This window comes from Salminus brasiliensis, chromosome 8 (genome assembly GCF_030463535.1).
Source record: "Salminus brasiliensis chromosome 8, fSalBra1.hap2, whole genome shotgun sequence".
Lineage (NCBI taxonomy): Eukaryota > Metazoa > Chordata > Actinopteri > Characiformes > Bryconidae > Salminus > Salminus brasiliensis.
In genome coordinates this window covers 15,952,794-15,971,442 of record NC_132885.1, presented here as the reverse complement: position 1 = coordinate 15,971,442, position 18,649 = coordinate 15,952,794, and the positions used below count along the sequence as shown (strand labels likewise).

The window sequence follows — 18,649 nt, the reverse complement described above, 5'->3', positions numbered from 1 at the left end:
GAAGTCAGGTTACTACACAGCCGACAGCCCTATTGGACAACTGTTAAAATTCATATTATGGCAAGAACCAATCAGCTAACTAAAGAAAAACGAGTGGCCATAATTACTTTAAGAAATGAAGGTCAGTCAGTTTGGAAAATTGCAAAAACTTTAAATGTGTCCCCAAGTGGAGTTACCAAAAACATCAAGCGCTACAGCGAAACTGGCATACACGAAGACCGACCCAGGAAAGGAAGACCAAGAGTCACCTCTGCTTCTCAGGACAAGTTCATCCGAGTCACCAGCCTCAGAAATCGCAAGTTAACAGCAGCTCAGATCACAGACCAGTTGAATGCCACACAGAGTTCTAGCAGCAACTGTTAAGAGGATACTGCGCAAATCAGGCCTTCATGGTCAAATAGCTGCTAGGAAACCACTGCTAAGGAGAGGCAACAAGCAGAAGAGATTTGTTTGTGCCAAAAAACACAAGAAATGGACATTAGACCAGTGGAAATCTGTGCTTTGGTCTGAAGATTCCAAATTTGAGATCTTTGGTTCCAACCACCTTGTCTTTGTGAGACGCAGAAAAGGTGAACGGATGGATTCCACATGCCTGGTTCCCACTGTGAAGCATGGAGGAGGAGCTGTGATGGGGGTGTTTTGCTGGTGACACTGTTGAGGATTTATTCAAAATTGAAGGCACACTAAACCAGCATGGCTACCACAGCATCCTGCAGCGACATGCCATCCCATCTGGTTTGCGTTTAGTTGGACCATCATTTATTTTTCAACAGGACAATGACCCCAAACACACCTCCAGGCTGTGTAAGGGCTATTTGACCAAGAAGGAGAGTGATGGAGTGCTGCGGCAGATGACTTGGCCTCCACAGTCACCGGACTGGGAGGACTGGGAACTCCTTCAAGACTGTTGGAAAACCATTTCAGGTGACTACCTCTTGAAGCTCATTGAGAGAATGCCAAGAGTGTGCAAAGCAGTAATCAGAGCAAAGGGTGGCTATTTTGAAGAAACTAGAATATAAAACATGTTTTCAGTTATTTCACCTTTTTTTGTTAAGTACATAACTCCACATGTGTTCATTCATAGTTTTGATGCCTTCAGTGAGAATCTACAATGTAAATAGTCATGAAAATATAGAAAACGCCTTGAATGAGAAGGTGTGTCCAAACTTTTGGCCTGTACTGTTTGTGGCTGGACCTTTTAGACATGCACTCAATGTCTGTCATGCTTCTTCAAATTTGGTAGAGGTTTATGGTTTTGCCTTGAGATGTTCGTACCAATGCTCTTGCACAGTACCTGTTTTTTTGATGTACATCAGTTTTTCTGAAACCAAAATACTCCCACAACACGTCTACTGGACCCTGTGTCTCACTCGCTTGCTCAGATAAATTGCTCAAATTTTCCCTGACATCTAGTGTAGAGCTTCTTGTTAATCAAGAGTTGTACTTCTTTGTCACGCTTGGCATATGCACGATTGACAGCTTCTGACGGGTCATCAGCAGGAAGTTTATTTTTTTAGGACGTTTATTTCTATTGGATGTTTTTCTTGTAAAACTTACAGACTATTGGCTATTTAGCAGCTCCTGTGATTAGAAAATTGCATCCATTCAAATTGTGATTTAAAAAAAAAAAAAAAAAAAAAACATGAATCTTTTAGCCTTATGCAGAGGCACTTTAGAATAAAACAAACAGAATCATTGTCCCAGTTACTGACCTGAACATATCTCTGTGCTCTTTAACGTTCCAGTTGTACTCTCCTTTTTTGACGAGTTCAAAGAAACTGTTTCTATTTCTGTGGAAAGATAAAATGAAGTCAGATTATTGACAATCCAGTTGACCTTTAAAGCTATGTGACAGAATGTGAATGGGTATCACCTGTAGTGTAAAAGCTCTTTAGAATGTTTTATAAATCATCTATAAACTTCCATGTATGCATTAATACAGTAAGTACACAAATATTTATTTTATACTCCTTGTACTATCTTTAATTTAGCACCTTGTTAAAGCTGTAATAGGCTGACTGTGCAGATGCTTTCCCCACCTTTTTTCACCGTGCAACCACAAAGGGGCAGTAGAGGATCATGAAACATGAAGTTAACAACATTCCAATACAATCCTATATTACAGAACCATCCTTTGATCCCTTAAGAACACCGTCATGGACAGAAGATATATGAAAAGATTAGGAGGATTAGTTCTAGTATCTGTTTTGCTATTCTTTGAGGTTTTTCAGAGCATGGGTATGTGAGAGAGAAAATTGTGTGTGTGTGTGTGTGTGTGTGTGTGTGTGTATGTATATATATATATATATATATATATATATATAATGAATATGATATGCAGGCAGACAGCAGCACTCACTCAAAGTAGAGTGTCAGGTCTGTAGCCAGGATTGACTGTTTCAGCAGCTGCATCAAGTCTCCATAATCCCGCGATGAGAGGTTAGAAAATATATTATGGCCCTAGAAGAAGCAAAGAGAAACAGATCAGTGGCTTTTGGAGATTGAAAAAGAAGGAAGAAAGAAGGAGAAATTTAGATGTAGACACATTAATACATAAGAGCAACTTTTCTTCTGTAGTTTTGTATTTTACATGTTCTTCAGTGGGCTTTGAAGTTTTGTAGTTTTTCTTGCTATACTAAGAGACTCTATTGGATGAGGAGGTGGTTGGTGAGCTCCGGAATCTACCTGCCACCCTAATCAGATTAGTTCAGATTGGTTCTCGCATACTTTTGTTTTCCCCAGTCTAATAAACTTGATAAGGTATCTATTAACACTAGGGTGTCCAATCTGATCTGCAAATGGACGGCATGACGGCGGTTTTTCTTTCTAATAAAGCAGAAGAACACCTGACCAGTTGTTTAAAAACTAAGATCAATTGATTAAACAAGTACAATCAAGCTGGTTTGAAACCTGCAACTATACCAGCTCAAACAGGTTTGATTAACCATGTAAATGAATGCAAGACTGACCCTGGGTATTCACACTCCTGTACAGCTTAGTTGCAGCACTAATCCAACCTTCAGGATTCAGTTAATATGGTTTCAGAATATCTGAAAATGTGAATAAAACCTACCACAGGTCCACTGACTTTAATAGTTAAGAGCACTCATTAGACAGACAAGATGAAGAAACCTAAAAGGAACTGCTGCCCTTGATCTTCGGACTTTCTTTGAATTTTGATACATTTATTGTGAACAATTTTCTTGTGGCACAAGTCCACAGTTCTTCCAGAACCAGTGATATCATCACTGACAGTAGAAAAGTCAACAAATTTATGGATTTAAGGTCTCAGTTTTACTTTCACTAAGAAAATAGGCAATATCAGATCATATTCAATTACATTTTTATCAATAGCTTTGACTTCAGGTCATTTTAAGCGACAGACATTTACATTACATTACATTTACGCCATTTAGCAGACGCTCTTATCCAGAGCAACTTACAAAGTGCTTTGCTTTTTACCCAAGAAAAACTTTAGCTAGTTAGAATAGACCAATAATTCAAAGGATACCTCTAAGCTTTAGACATTACTAAACACAAGACAATAAGGTGACCATAGTACTCTAATCGTCCAAGTATTCTCGGAAGAGGTGGGTCTTCAGTCTGCGTTTGAAGACAGTGAGCGACTCGGCCGTTCGGACACCCAGGGGCAGCTCGTTCCACCACTTTAGTGCCAGGACAGAAAAAACCTGGACGCTTGTCTTCCGCGGATTTTGAGGGATAGCGGGTCGAGCCGAGCCGTACTTGAAGCTCGAAGGGCTCTAGGTGCGGATAGCCCTATCATAAAGATCTGCTGTATACCTTTATAATGCAGTGATTTGCATGACACTGAATCACGGAAGTTGAAGGGAAGTTCTGTGATCAACTTCAGACTGCTGTGTGGTCCAGGTCAAGCATCTTCCATTACCAAGAAGCGAACCTCTACTCCTTCCTGATGAACAGTGTGAAAGCACTGTCATAGTGGTCCTATGACGGCCTTCTTTTTTCATCAGTTCTGTTACTTTGTCCACATCTTGTGGACATTGGAAGCTTGCCTCACATTGCTGTGTGGTGCAGTACTGATGCAGTCAAATGTTAGCTCTGGCTCACATACACCACATACACAACCCAATCTTGGGGAGTTTATTCCTCTGTAGTTGATATTTGGGATGGGGTATGGCAACCTTAGGCTTGCCAGAGTGTGCTGTTCTACTGGCAATGCTTTTCTATGGTGATTATATAATCTGTGCGTAAATGCCTGCATGAGCTGTGAGTTCACTGACATAGCACAGCTCATGTAGTAGCTGATTTCCCTAATTAGAGAGGATGTCTGCATACTTTTGAACATCGTCTTGAATGGAGACCATGGTCTTATTTAGTCAGCTGGCCATCATAAAACCATCAGGGGAAAAAAACAATAGAAAAGCTACACTCATACATTTCACTCAGCACACTTCTCGTGAGGTCTTTTCCACCTATGGAATCTGACTGCTTGCTAGAAGTGCTGCTAGTAAATGTAATGTAGTGTACAAGTTTTATTGCAAGCGTAAAAAAGTGCTGAAAAAAGGAAACTAAAATCACTGTAACCTCCCACCCATGCTCTCACTTTCTACTGCTCTCTGATTCTGCACTTCCTAACCTTTCTCTAATGACAACTTCATGTTCCATAATCACATTGATTTTATTTTATGGCATCATGTTGGCCTGGTGGTAATTTCCTAGTGACTCTTAAGAGAGTTTAAAAAGGCAGCAGTCCTGTCAGCTGTCAGTGCCACTATTGAAGTACAGGACCTATGGCATTATTACAGAGCCCTGTCCTGTAATGATATTGAATGAATCTGTGGTGTGCGTGTGTGGTTTTCTGTGTGTGGGCGGGTGACCCTACTTCACTCTGCAGGATCATGACAGCGTGGTTGAAGTGGTGATGCTCCAGAGTGGCTGAGGTCCCATAGAGCAGAGACAGAGCAGAACCCGTCCTGAGAGGAATATAGAGTGATTAGAGGAGGAGAGATGAGGGGGAGCGAGTGAGAGAGTTGCATGGAAGCTCACTCACAAACCACCAGAGAATCCTCTCTTATGTGGTGCCAAAATAAAGGTAACATAGATAGTAAGTGCACTGGAGTGCAGGTAAAAGTGGGTGAGAGGTGGAACAGAAGTTGTTTCCCCGACTGGGTTATGTGTGTTTACGGATTCCTTATCCAACACAAACTCTCTTTTATGCAACAGCACTTATGCAAGCCTTTCCCTATCTCCCTGCTAGTGCTAGACTTCCCTGACATACTGAGTAAAGCGGAGACACATAGATGCATGCGTGTCTCTAGGAAAAGAGAGGAAAGAGAGAGTGTAATGATTAACAGTAATAATTACTTCTGTAAACTGCTGTATCCGGATATGGAAAGCACATTCTGTTTCCACTTCAGACATCAGATTTATTGGCTAAGTATGTTCACACACACACGCAAGGAATTTAATCTAATGATGATGCATAGGCAGTTCAATATGAGGGAACTGTTGCATGCTGGGTTTACGTCATTACAACGTAGTTAGTGTGTGTCTTACTTGGCTTGGAAGGCATTGTTGGTTCCTCTGTGGTCCAGGTCATGGCACACACAGCCCACTATTAGCGCCAGAATCTCCAACTCTGACAGGGTTTCTTGGAAGCCTGCCGTCTGGGATTCAAACACACAGTTACCACAGATCCACCTTGAAACATGTGCTCAAGTCTTCCAAAAACAGATCATGGGGTAGAAAACAGATAGATATTCTACATATAGGTGCTAATGCACTGTTGCTGTCTGCCTAAGGCACTTACAGCAGAGAACACCGGAGGCATTTTTAGTGTCAGTTATTGAGTGACTTATTCTGAGGTTCTCCATTCATACAGCATTTCTTTGGCATTTTCATAACATGTACTGAAAGGCTGCAAATAAGCAAACTCCAAACAAAATTAACACAGTTACAGATGCGGGGTCCACATCCAGTTTGAAGCAGACTGAAAGTGCTGTGGGTTTTGGGAGAATGGAGGCATCGCTACACTTGTTCTGCAAGTGATCTACTGATAGGGTTCTTGGTTGAAAATTAGGTACTGCTTGGCCAGAACTGTGTATTAGGAGTCACAAAAAGGAATCTACGGAAGGATGGGTACAAATGCAACCAAAAATCCTTGTTTTTCCACTCTTATTCCTCACAGAATGTTTTTAGACTTTATCATGCAAGTCACTGTTTTATGCATGCTTTCTTCTTGAGGCCATTCCAGATTAAGACATGGGTTGTACTTTTATTTTTTCTTGTGATGTTAGTCACTTGTTTAAGGACTAATCCCACATTAACGACTTTACTGACTCCAGAATGCCTCCATCTTTCCAGTCCAGCCTAGTGGGAAGAAGATTTACCTTGGAGAAATGCATCACTGTTGTGTCTAAAAAAGCCAGCTCAGCGCACATACACACACACACACACACACACACACACACACACACACACACACACACACACACACACACACACACACTCATAGGGTTTCACCTCGCTAGCCAGTAATCGATTGCAAAGTGCTCTCAGTCGTGCATGTGTTTGTGACTCACAGTAAGCAAAGAGAACATGCATTGGCAGACGTTGAACGCGTGTCTCCAGTTATGGTACAGAACCATACGGTAGTTCTTCCTCACAGTCAGCAGCCACCTACACAGAGTCTAGAGAGAAAGAAAGAGGGCATGTCAAAAAGAGACAGAAAGAGAAAGTGGGAAAAAACAGAAGGAGAAAGGCATGTGAGAGAAATTTCATACACAGAGTGAAAAGATGGAGTGAGGAGGTGAAAGGCTGACGAGGTTTTTAAACCTTGGCTTTTTTTCCTAGCTAGAAAGTGATAAAAAGAGGAGGATGAATAGAGGCAGATACAAAGCAAAGTAAAGCAGAAAAGAGAAGTAGAAAAGAAGTAGAAAAAACACATTTTCAGGCTTTTATTGTGTCATGCAGAGCAACACGACCTTATTTTGAATAAAGCACTGGGTGACAAAATGGCAAAGGAAACGTCAAAGGATGAAAAGATACAAGGTTTTAGCATGGGATGTCTCACCTCATAGTCTATCTTGAATTTCTGCAACATGCCGAGCTCCATGAACATGCGTAGGGCTGCAGTTATCATGGCATCCACATCCAGAGAGAAGTCATCAAAGGACAGCTTATCAATGCCCAGCTCACACACCAGAGGGATATTAGCCGCCTGAAAAAAAGAAAGATAGGAAAATTTATTGTCACTGTCGCACAAAAATCCTGCCAAAATGGCAACTTAACAGAAGAAAGAAAAAACCTTCAGAACTTTCAGCAGAAGCGTAAATAGATTTTGTTCCAAGTCATACTGGGCTGTTCATCATGGACGTTTAATGCAATGTAAAGAATAACCAAGTTATCTAAATTATGTACATTAAGTACATAGTAGAGAGTACAAGGCTATTATGCAACAGCAATGATATACCAGGGCACCATATTGAAGAAGAATTTTTAAAGATGCTATGTCTACATAAATAGTAAATTGACATTGACATTGACAGCATTAAGACTTTTGTACAACAAGGTCAGAGTTTCAGTCTTGTCTCATCCACTGAAGCTTGTGTTCACATGACTCCGGTCAATTTGATTGGCTTAAGTCCATGCTGTCATTAAAGCAAGACAGGGACCAAACAAATACTAGTAGATTTTGAAATCCTGTTAAAAACATGACTTTTCTGAGAACATGAGAATATGATTGTCCAACATACATAAAAAATGCAAGTGTAAACGTATCCAAGACACATTTAATACAGACACAAATCCGATCACTCATACCACTTCAGGAGGTAGTCAGAAATACGCTCGAGCCACGTTATGGCAATCATATAACACATCAGTCTCTCCAAGACACATTCGACAATCAAAACCCCTCCCAGTACAACCAAAACATCACTAATAATTGGCGCACAACGAGCGAATTTGCTAATTCCGTCTCATGCGGCAACTGGATTTCAGTCTGACTAACCAGAGACATATTTAACTACCAAGTGTAAATGCATGTGGCTAAAATCTTATCAGGATACAATCCAGAGGGATCTTAGTCGAGGCTACAGCATAATAAAATACAGCAGCCACTTCAGAAGAATATGTTATGTGTTTTAATACTTTTGTTAATTTTCTGAGACAAGCAAGAACTTCATTCTGCTAGCTATGGGAAAATGGGTTGTTGATGAACCATGGCTTTGGCTGGGCCAGTGTCCACAGATGTCAGCCAAAATGTATTTGCTATTTTTAATTCATTTCACTGCCTTGTACTTTGACTGAACAATGACAATAAAGCTGAATCTAATCTAAAAGCAACACATGATAAATCCAAAGCTGGAGAAGCAAGTGTGCTGCGGTGCTAGGCTAAATCTCTAGCCAGTCAGCTTTTAAAATCTCTTCTCTTCAATGTCTGCTCCCCTGAAAACAAACTACGAGGACTACGAGGAAGCCAAAAGCAAGGAATCAAGGACTGTGCTAGCCGCTAGCCGACTGAGGACAGCAACACTATCAATTATGATTTCGGAATAATACTTAATACTACTAATAATAATTCCAACGTAGCTCCCGTAAGCTGCTGCAGTGCCGTCAACCAACCAAAAAAAAAAAAAAATCACAGATCATAATTTTTACACTAGTCCACCATAAAAGGAAAATCATTGTGTTTTATTATGGAAAAAATAACAGGTTTTAATGTGTGTGGTTTCAAAATGTCAGATTTTGTTTAGCCAAGTATATGACTATTTCTTACAGCAATAGACAAGCACTGACTTAGAAAACAGCAGGTGTTATTCATCAGGTTAAAAAAAGGAAAAAATAAAAGAAAGAAATATTGTTCTAATACTTGCACAGGCAGGACACAAAGGAGATACCTCGAGTCAAACTGATTTGTGGGCACAATTCAATATGAAACTCGCCAATGCAAATCTTCTTATTGCTTAGAGACACTACAGAAGTTGCCAGGGGGGTTACTGCTGTCTTGGAGGTAAGAAAGCAGCGAGGCAGAGGAGAATCAAAAGTGAGGGACAGACCCACTAAGGTAGAGAGGAGATTCTAAAAGACTGGGGGTGAAGGCACAGATACAGAGTATCTCAGGAGATAAAGGAGAGCAGACAAGCAGGCTGCACTGCGTTCCTCATTCACTTCCATTCAGACACTTTGTGAATGGAGAGGCTCGCTGTAGCTCTTCACCAACCCCTCGCTGCTCAGAATGTTTCTGATTCCACAACGTCTGCTCCCCCAATTAAAGCAGAGAACGTTCTGGATGGCTGAGACTCCTAACAGCACACAGATAAACTGCTAATGAGGGGGCTATACATAGAGCCTACAGAGAGTGAGAGAGACAGACAGAGATAGAGAGAGAGGCTAATGAGATAACACTGGCAAGGGAATTTGGTGTTATGTTTAGGTGACGTCATTGACAACTGCTAATTGTAGATATCCATTAACTCTACTACTAATTATATCAATGATAAACAGGAAAAATGAAGCAGCTGGGATCGTCTCGTTACTCGTCCTCTACAAGTGTGAAGGTTTATGAAAAAACTGCAGAGTGTCCAAAGGACATGTATGACTGCCACTGTATATATATATTAAAAAAAACGCTTAAGGATGATACTTTAAGAAGACAAATTTGAGCTTCTGTGATTATGGAGAACAAATACACTATATGTCCAAATGTTTGTGGACACCCTTTCTAAGGAATGAATGCATTCAGCAACTTTAAGTTGCACCCATTGTGCAAATGCACACACACAGCCTGTTTAGTCTTTCTAGAGAAGTGCTTACAACAGAATAGGACTCTGCAGAGCAGATGAAGAAAACACAAATCTATAGGCACCATGCCCAATGCCAGCTGTGGCCTAGAGGGGGTAAAAAGCCCCCCAGCATTGACCTGTGGATCAGTGGAACTGTTCTCTGGAATCATAGTGCTCTATGGGGAGTTGGGGGATTAGGTGGGTGGTGATCATCCAACATCCTTACCTCACTAACACTCTTGTTGCTAAATGCAATCCAATCCTCACTGCAATGCTCCAAGTAGTAGTAAGCCTTCTCTGGATAGTAGAAACAAAGGATCAGGATCAGCTCTTATCATTATTCTTTATTTTGGGAGAATCCTAATACTTTTGTCCACATTGTGTACATACATTATATGTTCAGAGTTTTGTAGATACTTCCAATGTTTCTTCTGAAACCATGGCTGTTAATGAGTCTGTCCACCCAGCTGCAGTAAGAGCCTTTACACTTCTGCTTTTTGCTACACTTTTTTTCAGTCTTTACGCTAGAACAATAATATGAGGATCAGACTGCATTTAGACATTAGAACATTAGCGACGTCAGGTATTGGTTTTGAGGTAATTAGTTCTGGATCATAAACACGACTTCAGCTCATCCTGAAGGTCTTGAACGAAGGTCTGTCATCAGAGGGTTACCTTAGGGTCTTATGTACCTGTTCTAGAGCATCCCATACTGGCAATGCTTTTCTATAGAGATTCCACGTGACTTTTATTATGCGCATGCACAATAAAAAAAAAAAAAGCATTGGGCCAGCAATGTGGGGAAAGCGTATTTCAATTTTAAAGGGCTTCTACATACTTTTGGACATTTGGCAAAATATAGAGTCAGTGTATGTTCAAGATTATTGGGGGGGGGTGCATGTGTTTGGCTTTGGTTTTATTAGTCGAGAGTACTTATTCACACTGTTTTATTACATTAAGAAGCTCATTTATTTAAATTCTACTATGTATCAGCTAACTTTGCCCTGGTTACATGTGACGCTGACTGAAGCACATTTGCACATTACTCAAACATGGGTCGTGTGCTGTAGCGTCAGTATCACAGCTCCAGGTTGTAACCTGCTTTTCTTCCTTTCGGAGAAAAGTCCCCAGAGCCTAGCCGGAATAAGAACGGAAATGAATCTTCCCTTCCTCTCTCTTCCTCTCTTTGTATCTACAGTATCTATAATACACAGTGTACTGTATGTACCTTGTATATACGGGGGTATAGTGAGAGAGAGAGGTTCTCCTGTGTGTCGCATTAGCTCTGCTGCAGTGTTTGTCTCTAAGCCTGTAAGGTCAGTGTGTGCCTTAGCGGTGCTGCAGCGCTGACTTTATGAATGGCTGTTGAGCTTGTGTTTCAGTGACATTTAAAATGCACCAGTAAGTGAGTGAGGGAGCAGGAGAGTGAAAGAGAGAGAGAGAGAGAGAGAGAGAGAGAGTGTTGCTGTTGGAACAAAATCTCATATCTCCTTTTTTTGTCATTTTCATTTTTTCATGTAATTTCCAAAGGCCAGCTGTTTTTTTTTTACATTGTTACCAAGTTTCTCCATAAATATAACATTTTTATACAATGACCTCGCTAGGAACACTTTCTATACAAGGAGATACAAGGCTTTGTTCTGACAGTGACATTATGCCACATGTACAAAGTAGCAGAAACATCCAATGTTTCTTATAAAAAAATATCAATTTGAGTTTGAGTTTGTCCCACTTTGCAGCAATAACAGCCTCTAATTATCTTGGAACATGTGAATATTCCATTGTATTTAGACACGAGAGCATTACTCAGATCAGTTACTGTTGCTGGATTTGCTCTGAATCATAAACAGCACTTCAACTCATCCCAAAAGTACTAAATAAAGCCATCACTCCAGAGAATGCAGATCCACTGCTCCACGGGTCAATGATGCGAGGACTTTATATCCCTCTAGTTAAAGCTTGACATTAGGCATGGTGACATGTGACCCATGTGCAGCTTCTCCAGAGCATTCCCTAACATTGGCAATGCTTTCATCAAGAGATTATACACAAATCAGCCATAACATTAACACCACCTGCCTAATATTACGTAGCTCCCCTTGTGCCGCCACAACTGGTTTGAGTATTCAAAGCATGGACTCCATAAGACCTCTGGAAATGTCTTGTGGTATCTGGCACCAAGACGTTAGTGGCAGATCCTTTAAGTCCTATAAGTTGTGAAGTAGGGCTTTATGGATTGCATTAATGAGCCTTAGGTGCCCATGACCCTGTCTTGGGTTCACAGGTCCTTGTTAAAGTGTCTGAGATTCTTATGACTGACCATTTTTTCTGCTTTTAACACATCAACTTTAAGAACTGACGTCCTGCCTAATATATCCCCCACCCCTTGACAGATACCACTGTAGATAAAGACAATCAGTGTTTTTCACTTCACCTGTCAGTGGTGTTAATGTTATGGCTGATTGGGTACAAGCTATATGCACCCGTGTCCGCAATTGGCACACCTTCTAATGCATTTTGGTAAAACATGCAGGATTCTGCAAAGACTTCCAAGGGAAATGGTTCTGTAAACGTCTGATATGATGGATGTGCTATTAATAATGGGGGAAATGAGAGAAAACTCAGTGTCAATATCAATAATGCATGAACACTGATGAGCTATTGACTGGCTTAATCATTAATAAATAGGGTACAATAAAATCAATCTGATTGTATGTGTACATGAATTGTTGTGCTACTTCATATTTCACGCGTTAAATTATTCATTTCAATCAACTCCGTGGTTAGAAATGGAAAAATGTGTTTTTTTATTAAGCTTTATAATTCATGAACTCGTTTAGAGGGGAAAACATTTGCAACTGCTTGACACCTTGTTTGTTGAAGTGTTGATGTGTTACCACTGCACACACGCACACACACACTAATGATCAGATTGATCTTTTCCTGCCACTAATTTGTCAGTAAATGAACTGTCATTGGTGAATGAGGGGTCATTTGTTTCAAATTACCAAGAAAACCAGCCCCCACCCTCACCCTCTTTGACATGCTTCACGTTAAGCTTCACCTTAAACTTGTCGACCTCCGTCTTGGAGCAGGTGGCATGGTACGACAGCACCTGCAGAGAGAGGAGAGAGGGAGGTGAGACAAAGAGAAAGATAAACACACACACACACACACACACACACACACACACACACACAACACACAGATTAATTCCAGTGAGGTGGTATTTTAGAATTACAGCCTGTGTTTAACTCATTTTCACATTTTACAGCGATGTGATGTGTGGCCTAAAGGCTCTACTCTAATACCTCTTTCTGATTTAGCCTATAAAGAGATTGCCAATTAGCTGTGTTCATCAGGTGTGTTAAAGCAGGGGAAGTAACACATTGTGTAAAGCTGTGGCCCTCTGGGGTCAGAGTTTGACAAGCTTGATACAGAGGGTGTGAATAATTAAGACAAACAGGGGTCTGTTGTGCATGTCTCCACTGTAGTTTGTGAATTCACTGAATGAATAAATTGGAATATATGCTCATGCATAGTGTACATGTCTTTGTTTGTCTGTGGTCACTTTGTATGTTAACAAACAACCTCGGCCTGTTACAGTAGGCAGTTCTTTGCCACATAAAGCGGTGGAACTAGACTCTCTGGTGATCAGAGAGTCAGAGTCAGGTAGTCAGAGGGGGTTCATTCATCCGTTGGGTCCCTCAAAAGTTCTTCTCTGGCACAGCAATTTTGATCCAAGCTCCAAAACTGATTCAGTATCCAATCTAATCACTCCGAACGTTTCTACACTGGATGCTACACAATTTAGCCAGCTGTCATCAATGGTTTCCATACAAATCTTTGCTTAAGACCTTAAGAAAGGTATCACAGCAAGGTTTTGCAGATTCAATAGTATATTCTCAGCTAAAAATAAACTTATAAAACCAATAGCAATCAATCAAGACATGTTATTTGGTATGGTATTTAAAGTTAGCACTTTTAGTTTAGACTGGATGATGCTAGGCTAACGCTGCTAAAAGATATTGAATCAGACGGGCACCAATTGTATCTCTGCATATACATACACCCAAACTATCTATTGATCTAAATCTATTTATTTCAAAACTCTATCACAACATCATAGCTACATAAACAAGTTTAAGCAATTTAGTAAAAGGGCAAAGGATAAGTTAGACATAGACTAAAGTATATATACCACAGTCATTATACCTTGCATTTTTATATACCTTGCATTTATGTAGATAAGACTGGTGACAGTCCAGTGTTTGTTAGCAGCATTAGCCTAGCATCTCCTGCTGTAAACTGAGGAAGCAAACTTTAGATACCAAACATGTCTTGGCTGACTGGCTGCATCTGGGATAAATCATGTTAATTAGATTTTCACCCAAACAACTCCTTTAAAGAACACGAGTTGTTAATGTGGTCACCACCACAGTAATGCTATCTGGCCCTGACGTACAGATTAACATGCAAACTTAGATGGAATTTTGAATGCACATGAAAGTGAGTGAGTGAGTGCTTCTACAGTATTACCCTCAATGGCATGTTTGTGAAACGGTCTGTCAATGCAGAGGAACTACCTTCATAAACACACTCATATAAATGCACTGAGCTTTCAGAAATCAACATACGGTATTTCATTTTAGTCATACAGGGTCAGTGCAAGTACAATGGGTACCTATTCTTAGTCAGCATAAATCCAAAACAATAAACCCACTACATTATGATGTTTTATTCTGCTGGCCAGTGGTAACCCCCCCCCCCCACACACACACACACACACACATACACACTAATTTAAACAACAGCATCAAAGCTGTTTTTATACAGAGCAGCAGATAATAAAGCGGTACATCCTGCATTCTCTCTCCCCCTGAATGCTCACTGGAGCGGCACATATTTTGCTCCTAAGCTTGTGTGTGTGTGTGTGTTGTGTGTGTGTGTGTTAGCCCGCTGAGAAATAAACTCCAGTTCCTTACTCTCACTTCTTTATTTGATCAAGCTTGCTCATGTTTATTCAGCATTGCCAAGGGTTATACATCTCCATGCTCATATAATCTATAGCATCTTCTACACACACATACACAACCATACACCCTGCACTGTGTGTTTGCACCCTCAAAAGGTGTTTATCGCATTATGACCAATCTGGAGTAAAAACTACATCAACAATGCATAGCCAATGACTCTGTGCTCCACTTCAATAAAGCATATGTAATACTGTAAATCCAGTGCGACCAAGCACTGTCTAACTGAACGTCAACACTGTACATAAATTGCCTGTGTCATCTACTTTGAAAAAAGCTTAGCATTATAACCATAAACCTGCTCATACACAGAGTCTGACCTTCTGAAAGTAAACCCACTCGCAGGAAATACTCACACTTACAGACTCATGAGATCAGGTTGCCGCTCACCTTGAGAAGGGTCTCTTTGTTGCTCATAGGAGCATAGGGCAGCTTTCACTGATAATCTACGTGTTGATTGAAGGTGTGCTTCTCTAAATGGGATCAGAGCTTCAGTAACAGATAGAGGGCACACAGACACTCCGCATGCATTTTTTTTTACAAGCAAATTGAAAGCGATGTTTTCTGTTGTTTTGGTTCTGTATTCCAGCACACTGGATATGACATACCCACTTACGATGCTGAAGATCAGTTTTAGTTTAAGGATACACCCTTACAAAATGGGATACTTTAGTAAAGGTCATGGTTATATATAGAGCCATGACAACTAAAAGGACCATTGGAATGATTAAAGGGTCACTATCATGGAAAATTAGTTTTCCTTACTTGGATGAAACAAGGAAGTTTAAAGTAATATGCAAATATTATATAATAATATCTAAGGTTAATGTACCATTTACTTTCCAGTTCATATAAGGAAAAACCAAGCTGCAAAAAGAGCCCGCTTTGAACTCACTGTTTCTGTGATGTCATGAGAGTGAACTCAATATTAAATATTTAGCCTACTCGCACTTCACATTTTAGTTCTCAGAAGGGTTTTTGAATGAAGCACAACATGGGGCGGCAAATTAGACAGAGCTCATGTATCTTATATCTGGAAAATCAACAGAAATATCCTATACAATTCAAAGGGATAAATTATTCATAATTTAATTATAAGTGTACCTTCTTCTCCATGATGGCAAACCAACGGTATATGGTTTCTGTATGGCACCAAAAATGGCTCTGGAACCATTTCCTTAGATATTGAGTGATCAACACAGGCATCTTTAGATTTTTTTAAACCTAATGGTCCTCATATCTGATTTGCTGTCACCTGTCCAAATTTGTCCAAAAGCATTCTCAAAGGCACTTTTCTAATTAGCGAATTCATCTAAATTCAGGCCTTCAATTGCTCTGAAACAACCACAGCCACCTTGTCCAAGCATTGTAACTTGGGTACTCTTTGTGATCCAGAACTAATCATCCAGCATCCAACTGTAGGTAACCTCACAACAATGTTTCAGCATCTAGAGGATGTTACTGCAGTTACTGCAATAGAGCATTACCTGTTAGACCACAGAAGTGGATGCTCAAAGAATATGTTTACCATGAAGAGAAAAGCTAAATACATCAAGAAAACTAATCAGGCTGTAGACATAGGCTGCATCAAAGGTTTACGTAATAGGTCAAGTTAAAGCTTGATAAAAAAAATAAAATAAATAATAATAATAACCCTCTAGATTTCAGGGACAAATTCTGCCACAAAACCTACTGGACAATGTTCCTCCAGCATCTGCTGGTGTCATGGGCCAGAGACTTCAAGTAGATTGCAAAGGATTCAAAACCAAGTACTAGCTATTAGCATTTTGTTTCATTTTCATTTGTCAATGTTTGATAATTTCCTGAAAATTTGAATGTATGGACCATTGAAATAAAGCTGCCATTCATAATAATCATACATAATTGTTGTTGCATTGTGAATTGTACACTGTCCTGGAGTACAGCGCCTAAACAACAAACAAATGCGTCACTGCAATTATTTAGAGAGTGCACTCTACAAAGTGAAGAGGTGTCAGAGGTTAAAAGGAATGAAGTGGTCAGTGGATTACTAGCGATAGTTAAGGCAATACAGAGAAATGGAGGACATGAGACGAAGAAGTGAGGTATGAATGTGAGAAACGCAAAAAGACAAGAACATTATAGAAAGAGATGGGAAGGGGTGGAAATGAGTGCAAAAACGAACAGTGGGAGTTGGGGGGGTGCAGTGCCTGAGTGTCAGTTCAGTGCCCTGTATGAGTCATAGCTGCCGTCGGCCGTCGCACAGTCACGAAACCCCGTCCCCTCCTTACCCTTGCTCCTCCAAAACTAGGCCAACGGTCCACCAATCAAATGCAACCTTTCTGCATATCTCTCCCAGATATGCTTATTATGTGTGTGATTGTATATGTAAATGTATCCATGTATGTATATGAGTGTGAGTGTGTTTCTGTCTGTTAAGGAGAGACTTACGTCCAGTGCAACCGACTGCTTTGCCCAAGATTTCTTCACCTGATCGTACATTATAGTGTTATTGATCCCCAATCCACAGAATATCACGAAGGCCTGAAAAGCAAAGAGTGAAAGAAAAAGTGAACATTTTGTAAAGCTCCAGAAAACACAACGTATAGCTGCAGTTTTACAAACCTTACCTCAAACAGTCTCTGATCTGCATCGTCAAATGGTTTCCCATCCAACCTGTTTAGGACCTGTGCCACGCCTGCAACATACATACACACATGCAGCATATGTCTAATGTTTTCTCCCATGCTTTCATTATACTCTGGCCCACATAGATGAGTTTGAGATTGTTAGTTTTTAATGTTGTTATTATGGTGGCATGTTCATTAAAAGAAGCCAACTATTGTATCTGTTTCAATAAAGGAGTCAAATATCTCTCTCCCTCTATCTCGCTCTCTCTCCCTCTCCACAGCAGTGTGGTAAACGCTGGTAGGCAATTAAAGCTGGTTTGTGCTTTTATCGACAGACTACCCCCCCAGCCCCCTGCTCATCCTCCCACGCATCCCCTCATTATGCTCATTCATAAAGCTGCTGCACAGAGCTGCTGCACAGTGCTACAGATGCTGCTCTACAGATACAGCTCGAGCTGAGATGTAGGACTGAAGTTAGTGATCTGGAGATACAAATCTATAGCTAAATATACAGCCCTTTAACTATTGTTTTAGAGATACAGTGGGGAGAACAAGTATTTGATACACTGCTGATTTTTCAGGTTTTCCCACTTGCAAAGCATGTAGAAGACTGTAATTTTTATCATAGGTACTCTTCAACTGTGAGTGATGGAATCTAAAACAAAAATCCAGAAAAATACATTGTATGATTTTTAAATAATTAATTTCCATTTTATTGTGGGAAATAAGTATTTGATCATCTATCAACCAGTAAGAATTTTGGCTCTCACAGACATGTTACTTCTTCTTTAAGAAGCCCTCCTGTTCTCCACTCATTACCTGTATTAACTGCACCTGTTTGAACTCGTTACCTGTATAAAAGACACCTGTCCACACACTCAATCAGTCAGACTCCAGCATCTCCACAATGCCCAAGACCAGAGAGCTTTGTAAGGACATCAGGGATAAAATTGTAGACCTGCACAAGGCTGGGATGGGCTACAGGACAATAGGCAAGCAGCTTGGTGAGAAGGCAACAACTGTTGGTGCAATTATTAGAAAATGGAAGAAATGCAAAATAACGGATAATCTCCCTCGGTCTGGGGCGCCATGCAAGATCTCACCTCGTGGAGCATCAATGATCTTGAGGAAGGTGAGGAATGAGCCCAGAATTACACGGCAGGACCTGGTCAATGACCTGAATAGAGCTGGGACCACAGTCTCAAAGAAAACAATCAGTAACACTCTACGCCGTCAAGGA

General features: G+C 40.4%; 1 protein-coding gene across 1 annotated transcript in view; it reads right to left on the bottom strand.

Moving 5' to 3' along the window:
• pde11a (phosphodiesterase 11a) overlaps positions 1-18,649 on the bottom strand; it is a 59,624-nt gene that overhangs the window by 6,981 nt on the left and 33,994 nt on the right. Inside the window, exons 8-16 of the mRNA XM_072685806.1 lie at positions 17,410-17,477; positions 17,231-17,323; positions 12,832-12,882; positions 7,055-7,201; positions 6,564-6,671; positions 5,539-5,648; positions 4,865-4,955; positions 2,360-2,460; positions 1,713-1,790 (exon numbers count right to left, since the gene is read on the bottom strand). Of these exons, the coding sequence (XP_072541907.1) occupies positions 1,713-1,790; positions 2,360-2,460; positions 4,865-4,955; positions 5,539-5,648; positions 6,564-6,671; positions 7,055-7,201; positions 12,832-12,882; positions 17,231-17,323; positions 17,410-17,477 (847 nt within the window). The remainder of the gene's footprint in view (positions 1-1,712; positions 1,791-2,359; positions 2,461-4,864; positions 4,956-5,538; positions 5,649-6,563; positions 6,672-7,054; positions 7,202-12,831; positions 12,883-17,230; positions 17,324-17,409; positions 17,478-18,649) is intronic.